This window comes from Trichechus manatus, unplaced genomic scaffold (genome assembly GCF_000243295.1).
Source record: "Trichechus manatus latirostris isolate Lorelei unplaced genomic scaffold, TriManLat1.0 scaffold00041, whole genome shotgun sequence".
In the NCBI taxonomy this organism is placed as follows: domain Eukaryota; kingdom Metazoa; phylum Chordata; class Mammalia; order Sirenia; family Trichechidae; genus Trichechus; species Trichechus manatus.
In genome coordinates, this window is record NW_004443977.1 from 10421705 (window position 1) to 10436112 (window position 14408).

General features: G+C 44.6%; 1 protein-coding gene across 1 annotated transcript in view; it reads right to left on the reverse strand.

Annotated features, from left to right (window-relative positions):
- Nucleotides 1–282: 282 nt before the first annotated feature.
- The window catches only part of RESP18 (regulated endocrine specific protein 18), a 28648-nt gene continuing 14522 nt past the window's right edge, over nucleotides 283–14408 (reverse strand). The window contains exons 2-7 of the mRNA XM_004376393.1: nucleotides 5567–5702; nucleotides 3803–3907; nucleotides 2474–2606; nucleotides 2197–2236; nucleotides 2002–2091; nucleotides 283–333 (exon numbers count right to left, since the gene is read on the reverse strand). Coding sequence (XP_004376450.1) covers nucleotides 283–333; nucleotides 2002–2091; nucleotides 2197–2236; nucleotides 2474–2606; nucleotides 3803–3907; nucleotides 5567–5702 — 555 coding nt within the window. The remainder of the gene's footprint in view (nucleotides 334–2001; nucleotides 2092–2196; nucleotides 2237–2473; nucleotides 2607–3802; nucleotides 3908–5566; nucleotides 5703–14408) is intronic.

The window sequence follows — 14408 nt, forward strand, 5'->3', positions numbered from 1 at the left end:
CTTTACTGGTTTTGCTTCTCTAGAGAACCCAGCCTAAGACAGAGTCCTTTATCATCACCAAGTTGCTGTGCTGTCCTCACCCTCACCCTCTTTTATGGCCCCCCTTCTCTCATTAAGAGGTTCTGGCCAGGTTCAATCCACATCCATCCTACCAAAAGACAAGCTCACAGAAAGCGTTTGCATGAAAGTTCACTTTAATGATCCAGATTTGGGTCTTCGTAGAAGTGCCCCTTTGGAGGGAAATGGGGAGGGTGGTGAAGCAGGGAGGCTTCGCTTGTATTCTCAGTCAGCTACAAGGTTGTGGCCCACAGTGGGGAATGGTTCAAAGAAGCCCTAAAACAAGAAGAACCAGGGATTTGGAATTAGGTTGTGGGAAGGCAGCCCCTCCCTCATACTCTCCTTCCCAAAATGCATAGCAGGCTGGAATGACAGCCCGATTTGAGTAAACCTTAAACATAGTGACTCAGCCCACCAATTGAATGCCTGTCCTCCTGGCTCCCACATATAACTCCCCTCTTTCCAGTGATTTTCCTTTAGGTGTGGAGCTGGAGAAGACTGGCAGCTCTTGTTTGCATTCTTGGAAGCACCACAGCAACCAGTCCCCAGAGGTGGGTCTGACACTTAGCTCTGATTACATTGCCCCGGCAACCAATCCAGGCTCAAGATGCCCAGCTGCCACATGACGGGAGTGGGGACCAGTTTCCTTGGAGAACATGAGGGGCTGGAACCCCCCTGAGGTGCAGGATTGCCTCTGGATGGAGTGCACAGCCAGCTGGGGTGCTCAGCTCCACTGCCACCACCCCAGTCCAAGCCACCACAGTCTCCCATGGGTCAGGGTCATCTCCTTACAGGTCTATCAGTTCTCACTCTTGCTTTTCTCACAAAGACTCCATCACTAGGGTGGCCTTTTAAAATTATTCATCACATTATGACATTCCCTTCCTTAAAATTTCCCACTGACTTTCTACTGCACTTAGAATTAAATCCAAACCACTTATCATGATCTACGAGGCCCTGTATGGTCAGTCCTGGGCCTACTTCTCCAGCCTCATCTTCTACCACTGACTCTTCTCTCTATTACTCTAACGTGCCATGCCTGGTATTCTCATCTCAGGGCACTTGTAGTTGTAATGCTTTCTTCCTGGAATGCCTTTCCTTTATGTCTTCTTCTGACTGCCACCTTCTTGTCATTTAGGTCTTAGTCTAAGTGTCACCTCCTCAGAGAGGCCTTCCTCAGTGTGGAAGAGTCTGATATTTGGAATAGCCCAATCCCTACTGGAGTCCTTAAGAAGAAGGACAGGGGCTGTGTAAGGGGAAAGGCTGGGAACCAGGGGACCTGTGTCTAGGCTTGGCTCCATCATGAACACACAATGCAACTTTGAGTAAGCCCCTGAACAGCCTGGGCCCCAATTTCTCATTTATAAAGATAGATAGAATACTAGGTGAGTGGTTTTCAATTTGGATTCTGAAGAGTTTAAGGTTTCCAACTTTCTGCCTCAGAGCCTTGCCCAGGTGACTTACCCAAGGCACAGAACAGAGCAAGGGGGTGCTGAGTGTGAGGGACTCTGGGCTACCTTCTCCCATTTATCCAAAGGAGCTTTGCTATCACATGTAATGTACAAGGGAATGTGGTGGGGAAGTGGGGCCACATGCAAGATTCTTTTAGCCAAAAGGAGGACCTTTTATTTAATTTTGAAAACTCTGCAGTCCCTTCAAACTCAATTCCTATACATCACATTATAGATCATTTCTTCCTTAGAAGCTCCCAGCACCTGCATCAAGTGCTCCACCCTACCCTGATCACTCATATGGATACTCACAGGTGGGCTGTGAGAAAGACAGGAAAGTGGGGACAGCCTCTGATAGGGAAAGAAAAGCTGTTTTTTCAGTTTATCTGTTCACAGCCCAATACCCATTCCCTCTTTCATACCCACTCACTTCATTTAAAAAGGGCCTTCATTTAAAAATACCCACCTTCCCCAGAAAAACCCAGCCCCTCACCTTAATAGGGTAGGCCACCTCTTGTTTCAGGGCCTTCGGAACTAATTTGGAGGTAAAACATGGACCCCTGTTCACCTTGGTCACTGGGCTCTGTGAGGAGGCGAGCCAGAAGTCAAGAAGGAGGCATAAAAGAGGGAAAGAGATGGAATCCAAAGATATGGATTCAAAATTTCTGAGAAGAAATATGAGTCTCACCTTGGGGAATAAGAGTCGAAGTTTCTCCTGTTGCTTGCCCCTAGAAGAGACAGGGATGACAAATAGGACCTGCGTTTGCTAACGTCTACTTCCCCTCACTTTGAAAATATCACTAGATAAAGATCATGGGATTGTTCCCCGCTGATCTCAGGCAGGACCTCAGAATCATTCTCCTCATAGTGCTCCTGGAAGCTCCTACCAGCAGTTTTCGCACCCACTCCCTTTCCTGTTCCATCAGCCCACCAGACAGCATGGACGAACCACAGGTCTCACACACCTCATCCCGGTGGTTTTGGTGGGAAAAGCTGCCTTCCCATCCCTCAGGCAGGGCTCTGGGGGGTGACGTCTGGACATGTGCTCCATTTTCTGGGTCATCACATCCTGGGTGATGTCATCCTTCCATAACAGTCCTGCAGGGTTAAAGGAAGGGGTGAGTTGACACCTAGGATACTCTGACTGGCCCACTCCAGGGACTAGAGTGAGATCAACACTTCCCCTCTCCCTAAAGTGCGTATAGGCTCACATATGGTGGAGATGAGATGGTGTATAAAAGTTGCTTAGCACAGTGCCTGGCATGTAGTAAATATTCAGTTAGAATTATGATAATCTCTTTGCTGATTCATTTGATGTTATTGTGAAGGGTTAAATGAGATTAGGGATGTAAAGGGTGCTTAGAAAACTCTAAAGCAGTGGTTCTCAAATGTCAGTGTGCATCAGTATCTCCTGCAGAGTTTACTGAAACACAGACTGCTGTTCCAATCCCAGAGTTTCTGGTTCGGTAGGTCTGGGATGTAGTTGTTCGTTGCCATCAAGTTGATTCTGACTCCTGGAGACTCCATGTGTGCAGAGTAGAACTGCTTCATAGGGTTTTCAAGGTTGCGACATTTCAGAAGCAGATCGCCAGGCCTGTCTTCTGAGGTGCCTGTGGGTAGGTTTGAACTGCCAACCTTTCAGTTAGTAGTTCAGTGCTTAACCATTTGGGGTTTAAGAATTTGCATTTCTAACAAGTTCCCTGATGATGCTGATGCTGCTGGTCTGGGCATGCACTTTGAGAACCACTGCTCTAAGCCATTATACACATATTAGACACTATGATTATTAGTAATATGAACTCAAGGCAGATCTCTTGTCTGATTCTCCCTCAGTTATGAAACTCTGTTCTAAGGAAGGGTCAGTCACCTGTTCCCAAGGGACTCTCCACCCGTCTTTGGTCCTCCCTCTATTTGTCTGACAATTTGCCCTGCTGTCTCCCCAAAGCCTGAAGTGTGATGTGTGTGTGTGTTCTCCTGGCTTAGAACCCCAGAATTTCTGACTCTGAAAAAATTTCTGGCTGATCCCAAAGAGTTGGGTGCTGATCTCTTCCAGGGTGTCCTTCTAGAGGCCTCTGCTTGGCCCTTCAGGGTGTTCAAATACAAGCAATCCATCTACCCAGACTCCACCCCTACTCCTGTCTTGTCCCTCCTCCATGAGGTGAGTGTGACAGGAAAGTTCAGGTAGAGACATCTGGGGGAGGAGAAAGCCTGTCCTCAGGTCATACAGCCCCTCACTGCCCACCCCCATAACTGACCTGGCCCCAATATCTCTTCTCTGGCTCCCCTAGACTTACCTTGGGGAATAATCTGCTGAAATACACCTTGCAAGTGCCAGAAGACTGGGGTGGTCAATCCTTGTAGGGGCCAGAGATGCCCCAGTCCCACTTGGCCCTGTCCATCTAAGGGTACAATATTGGTGTCAGTGAGGAGTTTGGCCAAAAGCTTTCCAAAGACCCACTTTAAAAGAAGCAGATTCCTTCCACTATTATGTATGGATCCCTTGGTCTCTGTTCCCCCACCAGGCCCTCTCTCCCTTTCAAGTCCTACTTCTCATTTTTCCCTTCCCCCATCACTACCTGCCCTGTTTTTCAACCCCTGGGTCTTACTCATCCTTGGTACCAAGTTTCAGGTAAGCTCAAGCTTACAAGCAAAGAGCAGCTCATGGAGGTTCAGGTGAGCAGAGGCTCAGAAAGATACACACATGGGATGGACAATCAGGTGGTCAGGTGGGGTATGGGGAAGCAGGTGAGCTGCATATTAGGGAAGAATTTTATTCCTGGGAGGGATTAGGGAAGAGGTCTGGAATCCCTAGAAGAAGAAAGTATTAGGATGTATAGGATTTGAGTGTCTAGGTCCTTTTCCTGAAAGCCAGTTTTCCCAGTTGTGTATTAGGGAGAGAGTGAGGAGAGGAATAACCCCTACTGCTATATACACCTTCCTTCTTCCAGGTAGATAAGGTAGGGTTGGAGAAGAGTCCATTTTTTCCGATAGTGGAATTACCGTAAGTCATTATGGACAGGTATTAAGAAATGGGAATTCTTCCCAGTTAAATGGGTCGTAACAACAATATCCTGGTTTGTGGAAGGAGCAAAACCTCCAGCATCCTACTGAGAAGGAAAAGAGTTTCTGGGAGCAGAAACCGTTCTAGGAGGCAGCGCTCCCAGAATTCATAGGAATGAGTAGCACACTGAACATCCTTGGCGGGAGCCCGCACTCACAGCGCGGCTGGCGCTCTCCGTGGTTCTGAGAAGTGGCGGAAGCCTCGAGTTGGAGAGCGAGGCTTCTCCGCCTGGCATGACCATAGTCTCCCTCCCCTCAGCTGCCACTAGGCCTCCTCCCACAGTTCTCCGCGAGCCTTCAGCATTGGCCTCTAAACCCAAGAATGGGGTGGGAGAGTGAACATCCGACCAGGAAATTGCGCGCTCTTCTCCCACCCCTCGCCCCCGACGCCGGAATTCTAGAGTCTGCGCAGTCTGCCTCTGACCGTGAGTCAGCTCTGTATCCTACCTAGGTTGGTGCAGGTGGGAGAGGGAGAAAGAAGGATTGACCTCCCCTCCCCCATCCTCTTTAGCCTCAGCCTGGCTTTCCCCTTTTTATTGGAAATCAGATCGCAGGCACCTAGCTCTGTGGGCTCGTCTCTCAGCCCAACCTTCTCCCGAGAGCCAGGACTCGATACCGGCGGCCTCTGCTCCTACTGCTGAGAGATCTCAGTCCACTGCCGCTCCCTCAGCGGGGGTCCTCTCTTCCCTGGCCACCACGCACCTCGCTTCTCCTGTGACCTCGTAGGCCGGTTCTACCTCTCTCTGCCCATTTATCTTCCCTTTCCCCTCCGGAACCCCCAATCTTCCCCTGAGCCCGCTTCTCTTAGGTCCAGACCCCATAAGCCGGACCCCATTCCGAGCCTGGAACTCTTCCTCCTAGACTCTCTCTGCATTTCTCTCTTCTCGCTCCCCCAAACACATCTTTCTCATGAGTTCCCTAACCTTAAGGTCTCCTCGCCCATTTCTCTCAGGATCACTACCTGGCCCTGCCCCCACGCCCCCATGTTTCCTCCTGACCGTTGGCACTAATGTCGCTGCAGCCCCCCGGGCGGCTGTTCAGCAGCAGGAAGCAAACGAGCAGCCGGAGCACCCCGGGGCCCCCAGGCCACGGCGGACGCGGCATGCTCCGGGCTCCGCGCGCTCGCTCCATGGTCTAAGTCGCAGAAACTGTAGCGATAGTGGCCAGGGACGATTAAAAGGGCTGTTGCTTCCCACTGGCTAGCGAGGCGGGATCTGCATAACCCTCCCTCGGCAGCTGGGCCAATCACGGACCTAGTGACAAGAAGCCCACCCCTGACTCTTCACCCTCATCAGCGTCTTGCCTGGCTTTAGTGTCCCGCCCCTGTAGGTGCCTTCCTAACCCCCATTCCACCCCCTCCCGGTGTCTCATAGAATTCCCACCTTGTCCTGCTCCTTTTTGACATAAGCCCCATCCCGAGGACCATTGTGGCTACCCCCAAGTTTGTCTAGTCCCAAGATTGGCGAAAAGGATTGCAGTTGTGGGAGTTAGGGGGCTGGATAAGATATACCAATTCGAAGGCTAACCCCTAAAGTGAGGCAGAAGTGTATAAGATGTGGGTATGAATTGTACCTACCTCACATATTTGTTGTGAGGATTACCTAGAAACAATGACTCGGCAGTGTTGTTAGGTGCCGTCGGAGTCGGTTACAACTCATAGCGACCCTATGTTACAACACAAAGAAACATTGTCTGGTCCTGCGCCATCCTCAATCACTGCTGTGCTTGAGCCCATCGTTGTAGCCACTTTGTCAATCCATCTTCTTGAGGGTCTGCCTTCTACTTTACCAAGCATGATGTCCTTCTCCAGGAACTGGTCCCTCCTGATAACACGTCCAAAGTACATGAGATGAGGTCTCACCATCCTTTCTTCTAAGAAGCATTTTGGCTGTACTTCCAAGACAAACCTGTTCATTCTTCTGGCAGTCAGTGGTATATTCAATATTCTTCAACAACACCATAATTCAAAGGCATCAATTCTTTAGTCTTCTGTGGCCTTTTGGCTAAGATCAAGTGTAATGACCGGACAGTAGGTGCTCGATAAACTCAGTCTATTATTTTTTATTATCCTTAATGCTCCCTTTATGGTCCCTGGGAGGTGCAAACGGTTAAGAGCTGGACTATTAGCTGAAAGGTTGGCAGTTTGAACCCGCCCAGAAGCGCCTCGGAAGACAGGCCTAGCAATCTGCTTCCGAAAGGTCACAGCCTTGAAAACCCTATGGAGCAGTGCTACTCTGCACATATAGGGTCTCCATAAGTCAGAATCAACTTGACGGCAACTAACAATAACAATGCTCCCTTTACCCTCATTCCCCTAAAAACCTTCAGCAATCATATGGTTTCCACCTGCAAAATATATTGTACATCCATCCACTTCTCTCCACTCCCCCTGGCCCAAACCACTGCATTCTTTTTAACAGAGCTATTGCAGTAACTAATTAACTAATCTGCGTCCACTGGACATACACTTTGGAAACCATCTACCAATAGGCTAGTGTGTAAGCTTTCTAAACCCCAAATATGGCATTTCAATATTTTTTCACTGAAGTTAAAACATTATTATGAAAAACTCAAATACTAAAAAAAGAGAAGAGTCTAATGAACTATCACCCAGACTTAACAATTATTAACATTTTGCCACAAATGTTTCTTTTTCTTGCTGAAGTATTTAAAAGTAATTTACAGACATCATGACATTTCACTCCTAAATAAACCAATATGCATCTCTTAGAATTTAGGATAGTTTCCTACATAACCACAACATCATTACGACACCTGTGTAGCTTGCATAATGGTCCCCCAAAGGTGCCTACATTCTGATCCCTAGAACCTGTGAATATTTTACCTTACATGGTAAAAGGGACTTTGCAGATGTGTTTTAAGTTAAGGATCTTGAAATGGGAAGATTATCCTGATTACCTGGATGGGCCCAGTGTAATGACAAGGATCCTTATAAGAAGGAGGCAGGAGATCAGAATCAGTAGCAGGAGATGTGATGTCAGCTTTCAAAGACGATTTGAGGAAGGAATCATGAGCCAAGGAATGCAGGTGACCTCTTGTGGTTGTTGTGTGCCGTCAAGTCGATTCCGACTCATAGCGACCCCATGTGACAGAGTAGAACTGCCCCCACAGGGTTTCCTACGCTGAAGTCTTTACAGAATATCACCAGGTTTTGTCTCAAAGAGGTGCTGGTGGGTTCGAACCGCCGACCTTTCAGTTAGCAGCTAAGTGCTTAACCACTGGGCCACCAGAACTGCTTAGGTACCTCTAGAAGCTGAAAAAGGCAAGGAAATGGATTGTCCTCTGAAGCCTCCAGAATAAATGCAGCAATACCTACACCTTGATTTTAGAATTCTGGCTTCCAGAACTGAAAGATACAGATATATATAAAATTTATATTTGTGTTGTTTTAATCACCAAATTTGAGGTAATTTGTTACAGCAGCAATCAGAAACTAACACAACACCTAACAAAATTTACAATAACTTCCTAATATATAATAATTCTCTAATACTTTTGGATATACATCCTTTATCAATAAATGGTTTGTGAATATTTTCTTCCACTTAGCATTTCATTTTGATTTTCTTCATAGTGTCTTTTGAAGAGCAGAGGTTTTTAGTTTTTAATTTTTTAAATTCATTTATTTTAATTGTACTTTAGATGAAGGTTTACAGAACAAATAGTTTCTCATTAAACAGTTAGTACACATATTGTTTTATGACGATAGTTAACAACTCCATGACATGTCAACGCTGCCCCTTCTCAATCTTGGGTTCCCTATTACCAGCTTTCCTGTCCCCTCCTGCTGAAGAGCAGAGGTTTTTAATTTTGAACGTCAATAATTTTATCTTTTGTGTTCTGTCTAAGAAATGTTTGCCTATCCCAAACTCATGAAAATTCCTTCCTATGTTTTCTTCCAGAAGTTTGATTATGCTGACCTAAAAAAATCAGTTGGAAAGCATCCCCACTTCTTTTATGCTATGAAAGAATTTGTGTACAATTGTGTACAATTATTTCTTCCTTAAATGTTTGAGCCTGGAGTTTTCTCTAAGAGAAAGTTTTTTATTACAATTTCTTTAGCTAATCACATATTCTGTTTCCTCTTCTGTCCGTTTTAGAAACTTTTTTAAAAAGATATTTGTCCATAACAACTAAGTCATCAAATTTGTTAGTATAAACATGTTCATAATATTTCTTTATTATCCTTTTAATAACTGTAGAATTTAAAGTTATTTCACTACTGAGCAGGATAACTTACATATTTTTCTCTTTAAGTGCAGCTAGATATTAGAAGCCCTGGTGGCGCAGTGGTTAAGAGCTCCACTGCTAACCAAAAGGTTGGCAGTTTGAATCCACCAGCTCCTTGGAAACCCTATGGGACAGTTCTACTCTGTCCTATTGAGTCGCTATGAATCGGAATCGACTTGATGGCAATCAGTTCGGATTTGGTTTAGCTAGATATTTATCAACTTTATTCATCTTTTTTAAAAAACAACTTCTGGTTTTATTGCTTTTTTTTCTACTGCTTGTCCGTTTTGTTGATTTCCACTCTTATCCTTATTATTATTATTGCCTTTGGGTTTTATTTCTGTTCTTTATCTAGCTTCTTGAGTTGGTAGCTTACATCATTGATCTTGAATTTTTCTTCTTTTCAATAAGTGTATAAAAAATCTATACATTTCTCTCTCAGCACTGCTTCATGTGTGATTTTATAATTATTTGGTTAAAATATTTTCTATTTTTTTTCTTGTGATTTCTTTGACCCATGGGTTATTTAGAAGGATGTTGCTACTGGGGATTTTCTAGTTATATTTTGTCATTTATTAATATTTTAATTTCAGTGTGATTTGAGAACATGTTCTATATGACTTCAATCATCTTGATTCTACTTATTTTTTTTTATGGCCCAACGTATACCCTATGTTGGTGAATGTTCCATAAATCCGCATGTGAAAGAATGTGTATTCTTCAATTGTTGGTTTTAGTGTTCTATAAATGTCAAGTAAGTTAGGTTGATTAATAATGTTCATTTTTTTTTCACATCTGTGTTGCTTTGTGTCTGCTGGATTTATGCATCATATTCAAATATAAATGTAGAATTGTCTATTTTTCTTTTTGGTTCTATCAATTTTGCTTTATGTATTTTGAAGCTATGTTATTTTATGCATAACATTTAGGATTGTTATGCCCCTGTCTTAGGCTGAGTTCTCTAGAGAAGCAAAACTGAGAGAGAGAGAGAGACTGATCTCAAGGAAATGGCTTACGTGGTTGTAGAGGCTGACAAGTCCCAAGTCTGTAGGTCAGGCATCAGGCTGGAGGCTTCTCCTCACTCATGTAGCTGCAGGGGTTATGAACTACAAGATATGTAGGCAATAAAGCAGGCTGCTGGCTCAAGTTCCAAGAACTGGAGGTCAGATGATGGTGATCCAGATGCAAGATCCAGAGCGAACAAAAGCCATCAAGCTTAGCCATAACGTCCATGTATACTGGTTGCAGGCCACACTACTGAGGAAACTCCTCTTACAACTGATTGGCTGATCACATCAGATCACATCATGGAGGTGATTACATTATATTTTACAAAATGGAGGATAAATGCTTATTACATAAGTGCCAAACTACATTACATAACTGCCAAACCACTGAGAATCATGGCCCAGGCAAGTTGACACATAACCTTAACCATCATAGTGCACCCCTTGTCAAACTGGCACCTGTACACATCTCCTTAAACCATACGCAATCTCTAAAGACAATTACAAAGTCATACTTGCACCTAATATGATACAACAAACATGCATACAACCGCAAACACACTCGTCCCATTTATATCTTATATTTTATAGGTGAAGAAAACAAAATGATTTGATGCACACATGCAAGAAAGGAATACTCATAACAATTACAGTCCTAGTTTCTGCAATTGCTCACGTGGTTGTAACTGGTATTTAGAACTACCATCTTCGACCATCCATTCTGTATACGCTTTGCCCTCAGCAAGCACCTCAGCTGATTGTGGTTCTTTGCCTGGTGGGGTGACCGAAACCTTCATTCCTGAAGGGTCTGGGCCCATTACTAGCTATCTTAGTTATCTAGTGCTGCTATAACAGAAATACCACAAATGGACGGCTTTAACAAACAGAAATTTATTCTATCACAGTTTAGAGTGCTGCTGTGCATGTCTGACTTTATGGCTCTGTGGGTCAGACAACACTAGTTCGTGGTGGGCAGCTCAGGCTGCATGGTGACTTGGTGGCCCATGGTTAAACATTTGGTCTCTACTAATGCCCAGTAACAAGACAAAAGCTGTTTCTCAAAAGGAGAAACGCTATCTGCAGAGGATGGCAGGGCTTCGCTCCAAAATCCTAAGGGTCTGCGCTGTGATTCGCCCATAGAGGCCTGCCAAAGACTCCAAACAGCATCTCTATCTGTCATTGCCACTTCAGGCAACACTGGATCAGCCGGATCTTATGGCCCAAGTGACAGAGCGGCTTATATGGCAGCCTGAACCTGTTGCAGAGCCTTCTCTTGTTCTGGGCCCCCCTCAAAACCAACAGCTTTTCAAGTCACTTGATAAATAGGCCAGAGTAGAACATCCAAATGAGGGATATGTTGCCTCCAAAATCCAAAGAGGCCCACCAGGCATTGTGCCTCCTTTTTAGTTATGTGAGGGGCCAGATAACAATAATTTATCCTTCACTTTAGAAGGAATATCTCAACATGCCCTACACTACTGCACCCCTAGAAATTTTCACTGAGGTGGAAGGTGCCTGAATTTTTGTCAGATTAATTTCTCACCCTCTAGCATGCAAATGTTTTACCAATAAGTCCAGAGTCATTGACACTTCTTCCTTACCAGGTCCAATCAGCATATTATCAATGTAATAGACCAATGTGACAGCTTGTGGAAGGGAAAGGCAATCAAGGCCCCTATGGACTAAATTATGGCGTAAGGCTGTAGAGTTGACATATCACTGAGGTAGGACAGTGAAGGTGTATTGCTAGCCTTGCCAACTGAAGGCAAAGAGCTTCTGGTGTTCCTTTGAAACCAGAATCGAGAAAAGGGCACTGGCCAGATCAATAGCTGCATACCAGGTACCAAAGATATATTAATTTGCTCAAGCAATGAAGTCACATCTGGAACAGCAGCTGCAATTGGAGTCAGCACCTGGTTAAGTTTATGATAATCCACTGTCATTCTCCAAGATCCATCTGTTTTTTGCACAAGGCAAGTAGGCAAGTTGAACGGGGATGTAGTGGGAATCACCACCCCTGCATCCTTCAAGTCCTTGATGGTGGCAGTAATCTCTGCAATCCCTCCAGGAATGCAGTATTGCTTTTGGTTTACTATTTTCCTAGGTAGGGGCAGTTTTAGTGGCTTCCACTTGGCTTTTCTTACCATAATAGCCCTTACTCCACTTATCAGAGATCCAATGTGGAGGTTCTGCCAGTTGCTGAGTATATCTATTCCAATTATGCATTCTGGAACTGGGGAAATCACTACAGGATGGGTTTGGGGACCCACCAGACCCACTGTGAGACAAACCTGAGCTAAGACTCTGTTAATAATTTGACCTCCATATACCCCCCAACTCTAACCAGTGGGCCACAGTGATGTTTGGGTCTTCTGGAATTAGTGTCAGTTCAGAGCCAGTATCGAGTAATCCCCAATAAATCTGATTATTTCCTTTTCTCCAATGAACAGTCACTCCCATGAAAAGCTGTAGATCCCTTTGGGAATGCTGGAAGAAAGATTAACAGTATAAATTTTTGGCAATGTAGTGGGGTCCTTCCTGAAGGAGACCCAGCCTCCCTCTCATTCAAGGGGTTGTGGGTCTGTAAACTGGCTCAATGTTGGGAATTGATCTAGGGGCCATGACTCCCTATTCTGGCAATTCAGGTTAGATTGCCATTACTTGACCTAGAATTCTTCTGCTTGTAAAGATCAAGTTAATATTTAGTAGATTTCCCATCTATTTCACTCCTAGGGACACCATGACTAAGTAGCCAACACCATGAGTCCAGATGAGTCAGACTACTCTGATAACTGCTTTGATGCCACTGTCCATGACAGTAACCACAGCCACATTGTCTCTGTCGACTGAGTGCTGCTACTTGGCCCCTACCACCACAGGGTTCAATCAGCCCCATTGTAGTTAGTTAGATGTCTTAATTCAGTTAGGGCAGTTCCCACTGACAAATCTCATTTACATAAAATAGCAATCAAAGTAGTCTTCAAGGATGCTGGGGCTCCCTTCACAAATTTGTTCCTCACTTCCATAGTAAAAGATGTGTTCCTCTGGTCATTCCATGTGTAGATCTGTGGGTCTAACCTGATCAGTCAGCTCTAACATGCCAATTTCCCTAAGCCTTCAAATACCTTCTTCTACAGTATACCACTCCTACGTGTCTGTCAGTTTGTCGTACTGTAGGGGCTTGTGTGTTGCTGTGATGCTGGAAGCTATGCCACCAGTATTCAAACACCAGCAGGGTCACCCATGACAGACAGGTTTCAGCTGCACTTTCAGACTAAGACAGACTGGGAAGAAGGACCTGGTGGTTTATCCTGAAAAAAATTAGCCAGTGAAAACCTTATGAATAGCAGCAAAACATTGTCTGATATAGTGCGGGAATAGGAGCCCCTCAGGTTGGAAGGTACTCAAAATGTGACTGGGGAAGAGCTGCCTCCTCAGAGTAGAGTCGACCTTACTGACGTAGATGGAGTCAAGCTTTTGGAACCTTCATTTGCTGATGTGGCACGATTCAAAATGAGAAGAAACAGCTGCAAACATCCATTAATAATCGGGACATGGAAGGTAAGAAGTATGAATCTAGGAAAATTGGAAATCCTCAAAAATGAAATGGAATGCATAAACATCGATATTCTAGGCATTAGCGAGCTGAAATGGACTGGTATTGGCCATTCTGAATCAGACAATCATATGATCTACTATGCTGGGAATGACAAATTGAAGAGGAATGGCATTGCATTCACATTTCAAGGTCTATCCTGAAGTACAACGCTGTCAGTGGGTTGTATTGTTGTTGTTAGGTGACATCAAGTTGGTTCTGACACATAGTGATCCTGTGTACAACAGAATGAAACACTGCCTGGTCCTGCATCATCATGTAAATCACCGTTATGCTTGAACCCATTGTTGCAGTCACTATGTCAATCCATCTTGTTGAGGGTCTTCCTCTTTTCACTGACCCTCCACTTTATCAAGCATGATGGCCCTCTGTGGGGACCCAAGGAGGACCAGTTGCTAGACTATTATTCAAATATATGCACTGACCACTAAGGCCAAAAATGAAAAAATTGAAGATTTTCACCAACTTCTGCAGTCTGAAAATGACTGAATATGCAATCAGGATGCATTGATAATTACTGGTGATTGGAATGTGAAAGTTGGAAAGAAAGAAGGATCAGTAGTTGGAAAATATGGCCTTGGTGATAGAAACGATGCCGGAGATCACATGATAGAATTTTGCAAGGCCAATGACTTCTTCATTGCAAATACCTTTTTTCACCAACATAAACAGCAAGTATACACACGGACCTCTCCAGATGGCATACACAGGAATCAAATCAACTACATCCGTGGAAAGAGATGATGGAAAAGCTCAATACCATCCATCAGAACAAGGCTAAGGGCCAACTGTGGAACAGACCATCAATTGCTCATATGCAAGTTCCAGTTGAAACTGAAGAAAATTAGAACAGGTCCACGACAGCCAAAGTACGACCTTGAGTATATCCCATCTGAATTTAGAGACCATCTCAAGAATAGATTTGATGCATTGAACACTAATGACCAAAGACCAGACAAGTTGTGG